This window comes from Typopeltis vanoorti, chromosome 26 (assembly GCF_054136105.1).
Source record: "Typopeltis vanoorti isolate ZY-2024b chromosome 26, IOZ_Tvanoo_1.0, whole genome shotgun sequence".
Taxonomy (NCBI): Eukaryota; Metazoa; Arthropoda; class Arachnida; order Uropygi; family Thelyphonidae; genus Typopeltis; species Typopeltis vanoorti.
This window is the reverse complement of record NC_143574.1, coordinates 15,980,561-15,998,993: the sequence shown is the minus strand read 5'-3', so window position 1 is coordinate 15,998,993 and position 18,433 is coordinate 15,980,561. Positions and strand designations below refer to the sequence as shown.

Genomic DNA, 18,433 nt, shown 5'->3' with positions numbered 1-18,433 from the left:
TATTTTTTGTACAATTGAAGTTTTTAAGCAGCAATGCTTAGAGGCTGACCCTGATGAAGAGAGAAGCAGTAAAATTTGCAAAAGACTAGAAGAGGCAATAGGGCCATACCGTCAGTTGTATAAAAAAAAAAAAAAAGAAACAAAATGCCTGCCAAACTACATTAGCTCAATTCTTTGTTAAAAAGTAGAATAAAAAAATTTATATTCTGAATATGTTTTATTGTCTTTCGGCTTCATGGTTTTCCTTTAACTAGGCCCTGAGACATACCTTAATTCTTTTATAAAAAAAATTAAGGTTCAAAAAAGAAATTTGAGGAACGAATTATACTTTTTCCCATAGGTTATTATATTCGATTAATGCGCCTGTTTTAAAGAACGCATTAGGCGCACTAATCGAGGGATTGCTGTAGTTGCATTTTCTGTGTCTGTTGGAATCTGTGTGAAGTAGATGCCAGTAGTTTGTGTGTTTGATTAGTGGTAGTGTTGTTCAGTGCATATCTGATCATAGTTGCATTTATATGACAGGTAAAATATGTGTGCTCCAGTAAGTGCAGAGATCTTAGTTTAAATCTCTGCAGCTTTGTTGGCATTGGAAGATGTTGTGCATTGCTTCTACTGGATTTTCTCCATTGGCTTTGAGTATGAAAAGTTCCATTGGAAGTTGAATGGCACATATGGTTGTTGTGGAGAGGCAGATTCATGTGGGATGGTTGGATCCAGTGACATCAGCGAGTGATAGATTTTCCTATAGTTGGTGGGTAGAAGAGGTAGAGATATGCCTAATGATGTCAGTTGGAAAATAGGTGTAGGCATGTTTGGATTGCTGATCAGGGGATTTGGATGCCTTGTGCTGTCTTTTGTGACAGCTAACTTCACTTGCTTCACTGTGTTTTGCTTTGGGATTTATTATTGGCAGCTGTTCAATGGTTTTTCCACTTTAAATTCTTACATAGAAAAATCCTCAATTGTTCTGTTTTCTGTCCAGTTCCAGGTGGAGAAGAGAAGATGTCCAGTTGTGGTGTCTAAGATGTCTGTTTGTGAACAGGGGGTTCTGTGAGTGTAGGTGGCAGGGATGAACCTTTTAGTGTATGTGTGTGATATACGGTAAACCCTTGCTGAGCGCAGATTTGCAGAACGCGATTTTGCACATACACATTATCTTATTTGTTTCCATTTAATTTGTCCAATGCTAGAATTTCTTTCATATGCGGTACACTGCAGAGCGTTGGCCGGCAACCCTGCTTGGCGCTGCCTGCTAGCCGAGTGACCCAGGCCGAGTTGCGATCATTTCACTCACGTTAGCAGAGCTGTAATCATGTATTTATCAGTTTATCCTCTTCTCCTTTTGCATTTGTATTTTTTTTAATTTCAAAAATTCAATATGACATCTAAGAGGAAGAATGAAGATGATAAAGCAGCAAAAAAGATGCAAAGTTTTGACATTATCTTAGAAAATTGAAATTTTAGATAAGTTGAAAAATGGTACAGTGTTTCATCGCTTGCAAGAGAACTAGCTATAAACGAATCAAGCATAAGAACAATACGGGAGAATGAAGAAAAGATTCGGTCTAGTGTCAAAGCTTCAGGTGATACTTCGGCAAAGGTTGCTCAAGTTTCAAGAAGAATTCCGCAATTGGAAAAGATGGAAAATATATTAATAGCTTGGATTGACAATCAAGTAAACGAAAAAGGCTCAGTTGTGGATGGTGTTGCTATTCGAAACAAAGCTTTAGATTTGTTTTCTTTCGTTTTAAATTAAAGATGGCCAATCATCAGAGAAAATTGACTTTCAAGCAAGCAAAGGTTGGCTTGAAAACTTTAAGCATTGTTTTAATTTGCACAATGTAAAGCTTCAGGGAGAAGCTGTCTTTGCAGATAAAGAAGCAGCAGAGAAATTCAAACCCCAATTTTTGAAATTCATTGAAGAGAGGGGTTACGTTCCGCAACAAGTTTTCAATGTGGATGAGATGGGCCTATTTTATAAGTGAATGGAACAACGAACCTACATCACAAAGACACAAAAGGGTTGCCCCAGCTTTTAAAGCTTTTAAAGATAGACTCACTTTGCTTTTTTGTGGAAATGCATCAGGTGACTTCAAGTGCAAGCCTCTGCTCATTTATCAATCTAAAACGCCTTGTGTGTTGCAGGGAAAAAATTTTGAGCATTTGCCCGTTGTGTGGAAGTGGAATAGAAAAGCTTGGGTAACAAGCTTTTCTATTCCATCTCTAATAACTGGTTTGTTTGAAAATTCATTCGTTAAAGATTTCAAACATTACTTAGAACTGCAAAACCTGTGCTTTAAAGATCTCCTAATTCTCGATAATGCTCCAGGACACGATGCTGAAGCCCTCACAACTTTGCATCCAAATGTAGAGGTTTTATTCCTCCCACCTAACACCACTTCCTTAATCCAACCAATGGATCAAGGGCTCATAATAACATTCAAAGCCTATTATGGCAGGCATGTTCACCTCTGCAAATAAAGCACTAGACGAAGGAAAGCACGACATGCTAATGGCATTTTGGAAGTGATTCAACATAAGCCACTGCATAGAAATGATTAAACTTGCATGGAAACAAGTGAATTCATTAACATCGAATGCTTGCTGGCATCAGCTCTGGCCAGATGTTGTCAACAATTTTAAAGGATTTCCATCGATTGAAAATGAAGCCAAAGAAATCATACAAATTGCAAAAGCAATTGACAGCGAAGGATTTTCAGATATGGAAGAAGGAGAAGTCAAAGAATTAATCCAGAATGACAATTGAGAAATGATGAATGAAGAATTGGATGATCTTGTAACACCAGCCGACAGTGAAAGCAGCGATAGTGAAGAAGAAGATAAAGCGCCTTTAACTTACAAGAAATTAAACGAATTGTTAAAAAAGGCACAGGAACTGTCTGATTTTGCAATGGAGATTGACCCAAATGAAGAAAGAAGAGGACATTTTATGAAAGGCATTGAAAAACGCCGCTCCTTACCACGAAACTTTTAAAGAGTTGCATCAGTCATTGTCCCAAGCAAAAATCACTAGCTTTTTAAAAAAATAATTGTATCTTGTACCTACTTATTAAGCAGTAATAAAAATCCTTTCAATTAACATTTGTTTCATTTTTCCCTTTTAATTACAACAATATTTAGGTTAGTTTAAATTATACATATATACTTTCTTAATTTGAACTATACCTAATACATTTTTTTCCATAGAAAGTTAACTTTGCAGAATGCGATTTTGTCATGCGTGCAATGTATTAATGACGTAATCCCTGCATTCAGCAAAGGTTTACTGTAATCTTTAGCCTTTCGAGCAATGGAGAGCATGTCAATAAAGGCTTCACAGTTAAGGAGATATTGGTGCATTGGCCAATTGCAATGGCTCTTGACTTGATGACTTGCAGTCAACACTGATTAGAGTTATTGGTCTCCAGTTGCTAAAGTCAGTAAAATCTCCATTTTTGGGCATGAGACTTGCTATTGATGTTATAGTAGATTGTGGGAGTCCATTAGAATAGGCCTTTTGAGTGTTTTGAGGACAAGTGGTCCAAGTTGATCCCAGAAAACTAGGAAGAACTTTAAGGTCAATCCTGGGGGATTTTTTGGTAGAGAATTGCAGTTTTTAACAATTACAGTGTAATGGATTTTCTAGGCTTTTCTGAGTGGATAGGGTATTCTTTTGATCCTCTCAGAAGTTCTCTAATAGCTTCCATGGAGCCTCCTGTAAAGCTGTATGTGATCTGGTAGTACTGTAGTATTGTATTTGCAGTTGTGTGCCATGAGCTGAGTAGAGCTCCTTTAACTGTGTATTCTATGTATGCTTGTGCCTAAAGAATAGGCTGATACAACTGGCTTTACTCAGGAAGATATTGAGTTGGTGTCGAAGTTGCCTGATCCTGATTTTGTCTCTCTTGGTGAATGCACAGTTGTGTAAAAGATTTGAGTTGATATTTCAGACTCTCATGTTTTTGATTGAGTTATTCCTGAGATTAAAGACTGTAGATGAGCTACATATTCTTGATTTTGCAAGAGGGTATTGTTGAAAATCCAGTAGACACTTCTTCTTGGTGATTTGGAAAATATGGAGAGCTTCCATTCAATAACAGAGTGATTTGAAATGAAGGAAGATATGTGGGGGGATGCCTCAAATGAGAGAAACAATATGTGGATATGTAAAACCTGTTTGGTCAAGCCTGGTATTGGGTCTACCATCTATTGTGTGAGCTGATCTCCATGTGTAAGATCTTTTTGGATATTGGTGCTAACTAGTTCGTTATTGTTGACTAAAGATATGAGGCTGTTTATCAGTATGTTCAGCACACTGAAATCTATTTTGTGGTCAACGGTGCAGTTGAAGTTGCTGCCTATGATAACATATTCCACAACTGCAGAGATGTTTCTGTATAAATACCAGAATTTTGGTTGTCAAGGTATCCTATAGTATGCAGATGTTGAAGATGTTAAGTTAATGTTGTGATTGGTCATATCTAGATGAGCATATATGGCATGGCCTGGTACATGGCATCTTCACTTTGTTCAAATATACTTTTCATCTTCATTATCTGAAGATGAAAAGTAGATTTGCCCATAGATTGGTAGTTTTGATAGCAATCTGGGATTCTGAGTTTGTGGTAGTCAGAGCTGGTGATTTTTTTATCGATGTGTTTCAGGAGCTTCCGTTCCACTGCTTTCACATTCTGCTGCTAGGTAACCTAGACTATCAGACATGGTGTCTTTTAGCTCCTACTTTGCTCATTTTTTTATGATTTCTCCTTGGAGTAGAACCCTGTTTTGTGTATAGGTGTTTTCAGTTTTAAGTGGGCTATTCCTTTATTAAACATTACGTGTTTTTGGATATAGTGATGTGGTTCAAAAAGCATTTTTGTGATTCTGTCCAGTAATATCAGCTGGCCTAACATCTTTAATGCCATAGCTTCTCCCTTGACCATAGCCCTTTGTGGACACCTGAACTGTCTGCCTCTAGTTTTATATATATACAGTGAAACCCCGTTTTTACGTTCCTGCAATTTATGTTTTCCTGCCATTTATGTCCTTTTCCGTTGGTTCGGTCTTAAGGCCTATTCTTACGATATATTGTTTTCCAGCCATTAACAACTTGATGTTAATGGTGGGAAATTATTTCCCGTGCTTTGCGTTTTTTTTTTCTCGGTTGGCAATACTGATTTTCAAATTGATTTCTGCGGAAATCTGATCATTTCTGTTCCCAGGTGGCATTGTTTTCGGCTGTAGTTTCGTTTCTGCCATCACGGTGACCTGCACGCTTGCAGCAGTAATGTAGTGATGAGCGATACTGTGATTTTTCAATCACAGTACGAATTGATATTGCAGAATTTCTGCTACATAATTTAGCATGTGAAAGTTGCTTTCAAGTTGCGTTGGCAGATTATCCATGGTAGTAGATGGAGAAAAAAAAGACAGAAAATGTATATCGGTAGAAGAAAAGATGGCAATTCTGCGACGTGTAGATTGGCATGCCAGAACGCGTGTGCATTTAGTAAAAGATCTTGGACTTTCCGTGCCCACTTTGAACACGAGTAAAAAACAGGCCCAGCATTGAACTCAATGCAAAGCAATCTGGCGCTATGTCAAAAAAAAATAAATAAATAAAAAGTAAAAACAATCAACAATTAAAGATTTTTTAAAATAGATAAATGTAAGTGATTGTAAATTCATTTATTTTCAGTTATTAAATTTTGTAATCGAGTATGTAGCCTCACATACTAGCAGTAAGTCATCTTTTAGCCTTTTTTAATGTTTTTTTTACATTTCCTGCTATTTACGCTTTTTTCCATCAGTCCCCTGAAAAGTGTAAAAAGGGGTTTTACTGTGTATATATATATATATGTGTGTGTGTGTGTGTGTGTGTGTGTGTGTGTGTGTGTGTGTGTGTGTGTGGATGGATATATTGATTCTGTTCTCATGATAGTTTTCTTATGATATATTCTGTTTATTTTTTCTGAATGACTTTTTTTCAGTACCTAGAGGTAGTTGTTTTTATTCTTCATTTTGTAAATTGTCATGATGTGCATGTTCGTTGATTTTAGCTTATCACCTTAAAGAAATGCTTTATGTGCATGTCTATCATTTTTTATGTTGATGTTTGATATTTTGCTTGTACAAAAGCAGAATTAGCATAACTTAAATTGCGGTCACAACCCAGACCAATAGGCAGTAACACAAACACTTCAAAAGCAGAAGCACCTATCCGACCTGACATGGCATCCACTTCCTCCATGTGTTCAGACGACGACCAAGCATAGTCGAAACGGACCACACCCTGTCATCCCCCCCCCTCTAAAAATCAGTTGCTGTTTTCAATCCCTTCACCCTTTCCCACCCTATATAAATATAAAAAAACGCTCCGTCCATCCCTAATAATATAATATATATGTGTATATATATATTATTGATATTTATATATATATATTATTCAAAAAACCCGGGTTTTTTCCATTTCTATTTGATTCTCCCACATTGCCCCCCCCTGCACACGCACACACACACACACACACACAGTAGTTTGGACATCGCACAAAGAAGAAAAGCCACAACACCCAGAAAAAGGTATGTGTAAATTTCTCTTCCTTTATGCTACGTATATTTATTGGTAAATATACATCTAGAATGCCCTAAGAATCCGTGAGTAAAAAGCCAATGACATTTAAACAGGGGCACTCCTAAACAGAAGCAGGCAAATTAACCGTAAATATAATAGTTTAAGAGGAGTAACATGGGAGTTTTCCCAGAAATAATATCAATAGCATAACTTAATTTTGGTATTTATTACCAATATTAAGTTATGCTAATTTATCACTTTGGCATTTTTTGTTAATTCAACCCTTATAATCATGGATTAGAACACAACTAGAGGTAACTTCATAATTCCATCTGTAGGTATCTGAAAATGTTGTTATCTAATTCATCTTTAGATAATTGTGACATTGTGAGTGGTCAGTGTATTTAGCACTGGTGTAAAATTGGTGATTTTTATCAGTTTTATTGGGTTTTTTTTTACTCAGAAAATTAATGTTTTATAGTATATTAGTATGAGAAGTTTTTCCACTTGGTTATACTATAAATTAATGATGCCAAGAAATTATATTCTGATTTAATCCTTTATTCAAGTGTAAACAAAGTTTGCACCTGAAGTATTTTCAGGACAGGGCAACTCGTATATAGAGGCTAATGACTTCACATCATTTGCCTTAGTATCCCATAATGCTTACACTTGGATTAAAGGATTAAACCATATCATTTCTTGGCATCATTAATTTAAAGTATATTAGTGTAGATTTTCATGTTTTTATTCTATTTAGTGTTTTCCTAGCATATTTTTGAGATGTTATAATATTAAATGCTGCTATAAAATGGCCCTAAAGATGCAAAGAAACAGAATGCTAATAAGAACAGTGAAGTCGAGAACAAGAAGGCTTGCCCCTGAAAAGGATACTGAACATGATTTAACCTCCAAAATTGTAATGTTAAAGCAGATGGAATTACAGAAAGTCGCGCATCATTTAAAGGAACTTAGGGGAAGGATAAGAAAATTATTGATGATCGCTTTTATTACCCATTGTGAGCATATCACCTTACTTATTAGAGACCTAAAATGACTTGGAAAAAAAAAGTTTTATATTTATTCTATAGGGCAGGAATTTCAGATTATCTAACTCTTAGCTTGTTCACTATACTAATGTACTATAGGTTTACAAACTGTTGCAGTTGAGATTTACATAAAAAAGAAAAATCCATTTTTCACAACGAAATACTTAGTCTTAAATTTAATCTTTGATTCTGAAGATGTATAGCAAGAATTGATGTCATTTATCACCATTTAATTAGCTGGAGGTTGTCCCTCTCAGATTTGCTAATACGATCCGCCCATAGTTATCCAGAACCAAAAATACTATAGCAGGTATCAATCATAATCAAATCCTTTGTTTAATATACTCAAAATAATCCACAGCATTCTGAATATACTCAGGGTTATAGAAGTCAAAATTCTTTTTCTCACTTCTTAAGTTAAAGGATTTATCAAAACCAAAATAATCTGGTACAAATGATCAGGCACAAAGATCAGTGAATTTTATCCTCATGAAGGTAACATCAGCAGAAGCTGGAGTATAGGATATCGTGGAGGAGGGACTGGTGGAATGAGCAGGAAGTAATGAGGAATTAACTTGATGTTAATAAGGTAATAGGATTTGACAGTATATTGCCACATCTTGATGGAATTCTCTATGGAATTAATGACACCTTTGGCACACTTATTTAACATTAGTCTTGCAACAAAGGACCAGTCTCAAAGAAATGGAAGATGGGAAAAATTATTTCACTTCACAAAGGAGGGGGGGGGGAGACAGGCTACAAATTATAGGCCAATTTGTGTGTCTGGGATTGCTGTTAAGATGTTAGAGAAGTTGGTGAGGACTATGATTCAGAAGTGGATTAATAATAGCAGTATTCTTTATGATAGTTAGCATTAGTTTTTTGGAGAAGGTCATGTTTCAGCAGTCCTTATGTATTACAATAAGGTGGCAAATTCACTCGATAAAGTGAATGGTGGTGTACTTGGATTTTTCAAAAGCCTTTAATAGACTGCCACATGACAAGCTAGTAACTAAATTGAAACAGATGGGATTAGATAGCAGACTAGTGATGAGGTAGATAGCTGATTGGCTGTGGAGCAGATATCAGCATCTTGTGTATGGAGGAGTGGTATCCCAAAAGAGGAATGTCACTAGTGGAGTTCCACAGGAATCTCTTTGAGAACAATTGTTATTTAACTTATATGTTAATGATATTAGGACTGGCTTAACTGGAGATGTGCAGCTGTTTGCTGATGATGCAAAGTTGGGAAGGGATATGAGAAGTAGATCAGACATTGTGGTCTTTTAGGAGTCTTTTAGGACTGGAATAGACTGTGTGAATGTGCAAATGAGTGAAGCTATCAGGCTAATGTTGCAAAGTTTGATAGGAAAAGTTGGCATGTAGAATATACAGTTAATGGAGAAATTTTGAATAAAATGGTAGAGATGAGAGATTTGGAAGTGGTGGACAGACCTGAAGTTTAGGGGACACATTACTAAAATTTTAAGAACATCCCAACATAACCTATTTGCTTCATGCAGAAGCAAGTAGGTTATAGTTCCCTTGTATAAGGCTTTATTAAACCACATATGAACTCCTTGCACAGATTTGGTTGACTGGTTTTCAGGGAGATGAGGATATATTGGAGAAGATCCATAGAAGGTTTGCTAAGCTAATGTCAGGTCAGACACAAGGAGAGATTGAGGTTTTGCAACTTAGAGCCTTGTGAATAGAAGAGAGGGATATGATTGAGACATATAAGTTGGTGAGGAGTTATTACCAGATTAATGTGGAGGAGATATTTCATAGAGTAGAGGGAGGCAAAGGTAAAACTAGAGGCCATTCCTGAAAGCTGTGTAAGGAGGGTTTTAGCAGAGGAGTGAGATGCAGGTTCTTAGGTATATGATTGGTCAGTGGAATGCATTGCCTGAAAGCATGGCGAGTGCAGAAATTATAAATGGGCTTAAGGCATGAGAGTATGGATGTCTCACGTTAAGTTCTTTGACTCCATGAAAGTTGGATATTAATAATAAGAATAACGCTACTGTCTGTTGCTAAGGTATCAGAATATATCTGGTGCCATATGCATTGTATTGATTGGTGCCCCTCTGTAGTGCATTTGGAAGGGCAGCCATGTCTTTTGAAAAGACAGATTTGAATCCCATTTAGGATATCTGAGACAAGTTAACCAGCTTCATATGGGTGGTAGGGTTTTTCCTTCTTGCAGAACTGACATGATTTAGGATAAACAACGAAACCACACTGGATTGAAACTTAAGTCTTTTGTTCTTGAAGCAATATAAAATTGCCATGATAGCATCATAGTTGCTGTAAGTGGTCCAGGAGGCTTGATACCTTTGGACGCCTTGTTTGAGACATTAGCTTCATGTTACCTGTGATTCATCTCTGGGGCTTCTTATGTCTGAAGCACCAACAATATACCACAAGGTAACATATAATACAAGGTAACCCCCCAACACTACTGGTGGTGGGGGGCTGTCTCAATCCTCCCCCTCAGAGCTCTGTGTTATCCTCTTTACTTTTTAACATCTACGTGTATGACTTACCACACACCAGCTCAAGCAAGTATATGTACGCTGATGACCTAGCGATTCTACATTAATCTACCTCCTTTGCCAACCTGGAATCCACCTTGAACACAGACCTGAACATCCTGGAAGAGTACATCAAGCAGTGGTACTTGAAGCCAAATCCAACAAAAACTATGTCCACAGTATTTCACCTGAACAATGCATAGGTGAACCGACACCTCAACTTTTCTTTCTGTGAAAAAATGGTAGAGGACGAGTCCCACCTGGAATATCTTGGAGTGAGTCTGGACAGAAGCCTAACCTATAAAAGACACATCACCAGCTTGTCCAACAAAATTAAAACGAGAAACAATATACTTTCCAGGCTCGCTGGAACAACCTGGAGTTGTGGTGCAGAAGTCCTAAGGTTGTCTGCACTAGCCCTCGCATTCTCTGCAGCAGGATATTGTGCCCCCTGTCTGGGAAAGAAGTGCTCATACTAACATTATAGACAGTCAACTAAACTCTACCATACGCAGAATTAGTGGGACAGTGAGAAGCACCCCCCTCTCTCCTGGCTGCCTGTCCTATCTAACATTGCTCCACCAAACATACGGAGAAGACAAGCCTCGTTTAAAGAATTTAATAAAGCAATGAGCAACCCACCCCTGCACTAGACTCTTATAAATCCACCTGGTCTTCACCTAAAATCTAGAAAGCCTCTCTAGACCATGGACGAACTCTCTTCAGCTACCTTGCCATCAACACCTGACATGTGGAGAGAATACTGGTCCAACAATCTCCCAACAAACAGCTTCCTGGTAGAAGATCCCTGTGCTCTGCAGCCTGGTTTTGCTCTTCCTAGGAAGATTTGGTCATCAATCAACAGGATCAGAATTAAGCAGGGCAGATGTGGCTACCTACTACATAAATGAGGGCTGTGCGACCACCCTTATTGTGATGGTGGTGGCGGTGGTTATGGAGGAAATAGAAGATTCAAGGTCCCATTCACCACGAAGATGTTATTCTCATAGCAACTCTCATAGTCCTTGGCAAAGTTTCAGCAGAACTCCTCCCCGTGCTAGAAGATGATGATGCAAAGTGAAATGGGTTTTCTCAAGATTTCACAAAAGTCCCAACTGCTGTCTAATAAAACCTTGGATACAGCTACATTTGTGTTGTGATGCATTGAGAGAACATGCAGTCTTGTCATATTTGGTGCAGTGGGATGATAATTTTCTCTGACTTGATTATAACACATTACTTTTGCTTTTTTTTAAAAAAGGAAGACTTGGAATGCAGTTTGTGCCTTTTATGTAATGAACTTTTACATGTTAAGATTTTCATCATTTGTTTCTGGAGATTGTGATTGTACATTTCACTTGTCAGTTCCACAAAGCCATATGCATAAATAAATAAATACCATGATAGCATTTTACTCCTTTTTTCTAAAATATCAGAGAATAAAGTGAAAGCAAATTTAACCACCTGTGCATATTACTCTCTATATATTTTGGTTTTGATTTTCTGCGAATGGTATTTATAATATTTTTTTGGTGAATTTTTGTTTTTCTTTGTTTAGATGTCATGTTTTACTTCTGGCTGGAGCACTTTCACCTCATCTTGATGATACTGTTACAATGAACAGCAGACTGGACCCATCAAATTCCACCTGGATGAAAGTAAGCACAATTTTCTGAACATACATCACCTAATGATGAATATTATGATGAATAATATTAAATAATGAATACTACAAAAAAAAAATCATCACCTTAGAGGCTTCCATTTTCACAGAATTTTCTATGTCACTTAATATTTAATTCCTTTCCTCTCATCTGGAAGTATGTAAACATAAGATTCTTGTTCATTGTTTAGAAATTATGGAAACAAAAACACGTTAGAGCAATTACTTTACTTTCAACTAAGAAAAATAACCCTCAACATTTTAACCTCTATATGAAGATCATTATCAGGAATTCAAATACACGAATTAAAACACAAGCTGCATCACAACTGTTTACACTACTTGACCTCTGCTGAGGGAAATAAAGAAAGACGAGTAGAGAAAACTAAAAAAAAAAAAAAAAAAAATTAAATTAAATTAAAATTAAAAGTGGAAACTACATTATTTGCTATATGTTAGCTTTCCTACAGGCCTGTTATCTTTAGGATTGTGCCCACTCTCTTGTGTTGGAGTTCTGCCATCTTATTCTTTTGATACTTTTATCCGAATGCTATATGGATTGTCAATGGATCTTCCAAATTCTTGGAATTGCTAATCCATTACTATTGTTGAAATTGGGATGATTATTATTATTGCACAGGCACCTCCATGGAGTCCAAACACTCATCGCAGGATATCCAAACTATCCACACAATCTATTAGCTCTCCTTGAACACATTAACAGACAAAGCACTAACAACTGACTCTGGCAACCCATTCCATTCATTCACAACTTTCCAAACAAAAAATTTAGTCCTCGTACCCCTACTAACTACACCTTTATTCAACCTTCCAGGAATGACTTCTTGTTCTGGCCCCTCTAGCTGAGTGCTGAAACATTTCCCCTGTCAATACTATAAACCCTTTAAGCAACTTAAATGTTTCTATCATATCCCCTCTTTTCTTCCTATCAACAAACTTCTGCAATCCACATATCCTCAATCTATCCTCATAGGGAACATTCTACAAGACCACTCACCATTTTGGTCGCTCACCTCTGAATCTTCTCCACTGCTTCCTCACATCCCCAAGATACCCAGGGGACCAGACCTGAGCAAAGTAATCCAGATGTGGATGGATGTATCAAAGACTTATAAAGAGGAATAACAATATCCTTAACTCTAGTTAATTTGTTCTTCAATAGCCAAGTAATCTTATGGGCTACCTTAGCAATATGTCCTCTAAACTTGAACTCTCTGTCTACTACCACCCCTAAATCTGCATCTGTTTTCTGGAGAACAGTGCCATCAACGTGATACACAGCTTGTAATCTGTTTATCCCAAAATGCATAACTTTACATTTCTTGATATTAAACTGACACCCATTAACTTTTACCCATACTGACAACCGATTTAAATTGTTCTGCAAGCTCTCCACATTGCCTTGATTAACTATTCCATCTTCCATCAGTGGCTTTAACAGGCACTTAAGCACTCATAGCTTTCCAGGTATTCTTGGACTTCCCAACCGTAATAACCCTTATACCTCTACGTATTCTTGTCTATAAAATTGCATGAGTTCTACTGGCCAGCTTGTCTGTTTCGAGGGATGAAAAACCCGAGTTTCTGGGAGAAAAAATTCTCTACCTCCGTGTGAGACTGGCTAACTCACCTTTAGTCGAAAGAGACCAGATAAAGGTTCCTCGCATATCTGATGGGAATTGAACCCAGGTCTCTCTGACTAAAGTGTTTCATTTATACTGACTGAGCTACAGAGGCTTCTTGATTAACTATTACTCTACCTAATTTTGCATCTTCAGCAAACAACTGAATATTTCTTTTCAGGTTATTTCCTATACATTTATGTACAAATTAAACAATTTGTACATAAATGGTGCCAGCATTGAACCTTGCTGCACACCACTAGTCACCTGTTTTTACCTTGATTCTGCCTCTCCATATACCAATTTTTGATATCTGTCCAGTAGTCACCCTCTTATCCACATAACCAGCTTCACATCCATCCCCATTTGTTCTAATTTGTGTAATAGAGTTCCACGTGGTGTTCTGTCAAATGCCTTTGCAAAATCCAGCAGAATCATTGTGTAGCCATTTCCTTTATCCAACTCAGCTATTACTCTATTACAAAAAAGTAAGTAAATTACCAAGGCATGACTGACCTTTCATAAAGCCATTATTGCCTCTGATAGAGTGTCACATTTTTATCTACCCATTCTTCAATTCTCTTTTCACCAGTTTTTCCAATACTTTTAACACCACTCCTGAGATAGTGATTGGTCTATAATTTGCTACTGCAGTCTTAGAACCTTCCCTTATTCAAGGGGATTATTTTGCCCTCTTTCCACTCCCTTGGAACTCTACCAGAGCTGAGACTTAAATTAAAGAATCTAGTCAGAAGCATTGCTAGTTCCCTTGCACATTCCCTCAAAACCTGTGCTGTTATCCCATCTAATCCTACAGCTGTATTGATGTTGAGATTCTGCAATCTCCTAAGAACCTCCAATTGTTCCACCTCTGTTCCCACATCAATGTCTGTCACATATGTGAAAACAGTAACCTCGCTTGGACTTTGCCCTTGCAAAATGGTCACTCAGTGACTCGAGTAATTTATCTGCCTCTATCACCTTGTAACTATCGTCACTCACTCGTTAATCTTCCATAATCATTCTTCCTCTTACTTGTCATGTAACGAAAGAACTCTTTGGGGTTTCCTAGACCTACTTGGCTAGATTCTTTGTGTAATCTGATTTTGTCTTCCTTGCCATACTAGTAAAATTTCTTCCTTATATACTCTCCACAGCATTTTTTTTTCTGGAGTTCATTCTTAATGATATTACTCATTTATCTAACTCCTACCTGATTTAAACTTCTAACCTTAGATATACAATTTAATATTGTTTTCTCTAGATAACTCTTAACTATCTGTCAGCACTACTGATATATGAGGTGGTCTGGAAAGTTCTTGGCCTCGACCATAGATGGCAACACTATCTGGAAGATTTATTTATTTTTTCTAAGTTAGTACATCTGTCATAAGCATCCATGTGAAATTGCAAGTCATTCTATCAAATAGTTTGTTTTATACAGCTGTCTGAAGCAAAAAATGTTGTCTGTATTTCTTGAAATGGATAAAATTGAGTATTGCACGGTTATAAAATTCTTTGTAAAAGAAGATTTAACGGCAAAAGAAATTCATTCGAAGTTCATAAAAGTTTATGGGCACTCTTCTCCTTCATTTTTGACAATTAAGAAACGGGCTGCCAAGGTTAAACGTGGCTGTACCACCTTGAAGATGATCCACGTGAAGAACGTCCAAAAAGTGTAACAACACCAGAAATCATTGATCAAGTGCACAATATGGTATTGGATGACCGGCAAGTCAAAGTTCATGAAATTGCTGAGACTACAGGCATTTCAAAAGAACGTGTAGGATATATTTTGCATGAAGAATTGCAAATGAAAAAGCTTTGTGCAAGACGGGTGCTGTGCTTGGAGCGTTTTAACAAGAATAAAATGGATTTTGTATATCAATTTATTACTATGGATGAGACTTGGATTCACCAGAATCCAAACAGCAGTTAAAACAGTGGACAAAAGCCAGTTGTTCAGCGCCAAAGAAGACATAGTCGGTTCCATCAGCAGCAAAAGTCATGGCATTGGTGTTTTGGGATGCTAAAGTTATTTTGTTTATTAATTATCTTGAAAAGGGTAAAACAATAACTGGGGAACATTATTTTGATCTTTTAAACTGACTAGACAAAAAAATTTGTAAGAAAAGAACCGGTTTGCAGAAGAAAAAAATCATCTTTCATCAAGACAGTGCACCTACCCACAAAGGTGTTTTGGCAATGGGAAAATTAAGGGATCTGCACTATGAATTATTGGAACATCCACCCTATTCCCCAGATTTGGCTTCCTCTGACTTCTATCTCTTCCCAAAACTAAAACTCTTCCTTGCTGGTCAGCGTTTTTATTTGAATCAAGAGGTAATTGCGTTTTTATTTGAATCAAGAGGTAATTGCAGCTGTAGAGGAATGTTTTTCAGATCTTACTGAGAACCACTACAGGGATGGGATAATGGCACTGGAGCATCGCTGGAATAAATGTATTAGTCTTAAGGGAGAATATGTTCAAAAATAAAAATAATTTTGAAATTATAAATTTTGTTTTTTCATTGTTAGGCTGAGAACTTTTCAGACCACCCTCATACTTCCCTTGCTGTGTTTTATGCCATGGCACAAATTTAAACTTCCTCCTAAGCATGTCATAATCATCTACCTGGTAGTACCACATATACTTTTTCTTGGCTTTCTCCTCATGTTCCTCATGTTTTGCACTCTCCCAAGTCTAAACTGCATGGTCACTTTTGCCATCAAATGCAATGTGGCCACCTTGGTTATGGAGCTCTTCTAATCCTATGACCAGGTCCAATACTCTCACACCCCTAGTCCCCTCCATCATATGCTGCCTCAAGTAATTATCTCTCGGTAAGTGTATAATGGCAGGAAGGAAATTCCATTTCTTTCCTGCCATGTGATTTTTCTTCCTTCTAGTTTATAATTCCATAATTGAAGTCCCCATAGTAGTCACTCAGCCTGTACTCATTGTACTAAATTGCCGATGCATGTCTTCTAGATCATCCATGGAATTCCCTGGCCTATAGCAACAACTAACTGTATATTTTGTCATGCTGACCTTGATATCGCATCAGACTGCTTCAAATGAACAGCCACCCTCCTGCCTACCTCCTATTCTTTTTGGCTGCAATTCATCCACTATGATACCCCCCCCCATCCTGTCTTCACTGAAAATACTAAGCCCTTCACCATCTTTCTCTGTAACTACATTATCTACTGTTTGCCACATTGTCTGCTGTCTGAAGCAAAAGTGTTGTCTGTGTATCCCTTGAAATGGATAAAATTGAGTATCATGCGGTTATAAAATTCTTTGTAAAAGAAGGTTTAATGCCAAAAGAAATTCATTCTTCGAAGTTCATAAATGTTTATGGGCACTCTTCTCCTTCGTTTTTGACAATTAAGAAATGGGCTGCAAGCTTACTAATGTCTGACTTTTGGGAAGTTGCACTATCCAATGCCAAAAACTCCTCCCTCTTGTTCCTGGTACTTCAGGCTATATGGAAACTGTACCATCCGTTTAAGCAAGCCCCACCCACCTTTACTTCCTGAATTGACTACCCTATTCGATATTTTTGTTTGAGAGACCAAGATTTTGCACTTGGTCATAGACACACTCACTCACCTCATTGGTGCCTTCAAACTCTCCTGCTTTCTAGTCACCTAATACCAAAACCATTTAGATTCAGTCCATCAGCATTATACAAATCCTTTTTTCTGTGAAACACAGACCACAGATCCACAAAATCTTGCATCATTCCTTCTGCATTACCTATGTATTGACTTGTTTGCTACTGACAACCACCACTTCCTCCTCCTCTTCCTCCTCAGTTCGCCTGTATCATAGCATGGCAGGAGACTTACAGTTTTCACCTTCTTGCTCTTCAGTTTTGTTTCTTCTTACAACTCCTTTACTTTACGATTTTGTTAGATGTTCATTAAGTATTCCCCTGATCTTGGAGTCTCCATAGATAATTTTCTCCTTAACTTGTTTTTCTCATTTGTTTATTTGGTCTCTATTATTGCTTTGGACCACTTGCTTCTTCTTTTATCAGGCTTGCTAATCTCTTGCTGCTTCTGCAATTTTTCAGTTTTGTACTTTGTCCTGTGAAGGATAAGATTCAAGTGTGCTATTTCTTTATTTATGTCCATTTCGTTCTCCTCTATTTCCATGGCTGCACGTTCAACACTCTGCTAGCATTTGCTCCATTCTCGTCACCTAATAGGCACTCAATTTTGAAACACTTAATTCTCTCTCTCTCTCTCCACTTTCAATTTCTTTCCACATATTCTTTAATTTTCACAATGTATACATCTCACACACACTACCCCAAATCCTGCAAATTCAAATCAACCAACAACGTTGTGGTCTTTGCTGCTATTGTTCTACCATGCATTGCCACCATACCAACAATATTGTATTTAAACAAAAACAAAAAAAATACAAGGTTTGCTTACAAACTAAATAACTTAGTCAACATACATCTGTTTAAAACAAGAACTACAATAAGTTAACCTAATATTATCAACTAAAATATGAAAAAATTACTTATCCTTCAGGAGCTCTAATAATCACATAACACGCACAGTATGCCAATGCACAAGCTTCTTTGAATTTTCTTTCATAACAAGTTTTGGTTCAATGTAGGGACATTGTGCCTTTCCAATTAATTCTGTAACATGTTTGGAGTGCATGATCAGAAAGGCCTGTTTTACCATAATGAAGGAATTAAACGTATCTTTTGTGTTCATGTTCATCTTTTCTTATTGGAATTGTGTTCTTCCTCCCCCGTTTTATTATTTTTTTAATTATGCTTGCCTGTGCTTATTCTTTTATGTCTGTGTACTATGTGGATGTTACTGATAACAAGATGATGCAATCATAAATTGAAGAATTATTCCTTTGTCTTATTTTATCTTTACCAATCCAGTTTTCTGATTTTTTTTAAATAATTTGAATCAGATTTTTCAAG

The 18,433-nt window shown here is 37.0% G+C and overlaps 1 protein-coding gene across 9 annotated transcripts in view; it reads left to right on the top strand.

The window, feature by feature from the left end:
• Positions 1-18,433, top strand: part of MESK2 (misexpression suppressor of KSR 2) — a 170,981-nt gene that overhangs the window by 131,309 nt on the left and 21,239 nt on the right. For all 9 annotated transcript variants that reach the window (XM_090415106.1, XM_090415110.1, XM_090415108.1 and 6 more), the window contains exon 10: positions 11,722-11,821. In XM_090415106.1, coding sequence (XP_090271232.1) covers positions 11,722-11,821 — 100 coding nt within the window. The remainder of the gene's footprint in view (positions 1-11,721; positions 11,822-18,433) is intronic.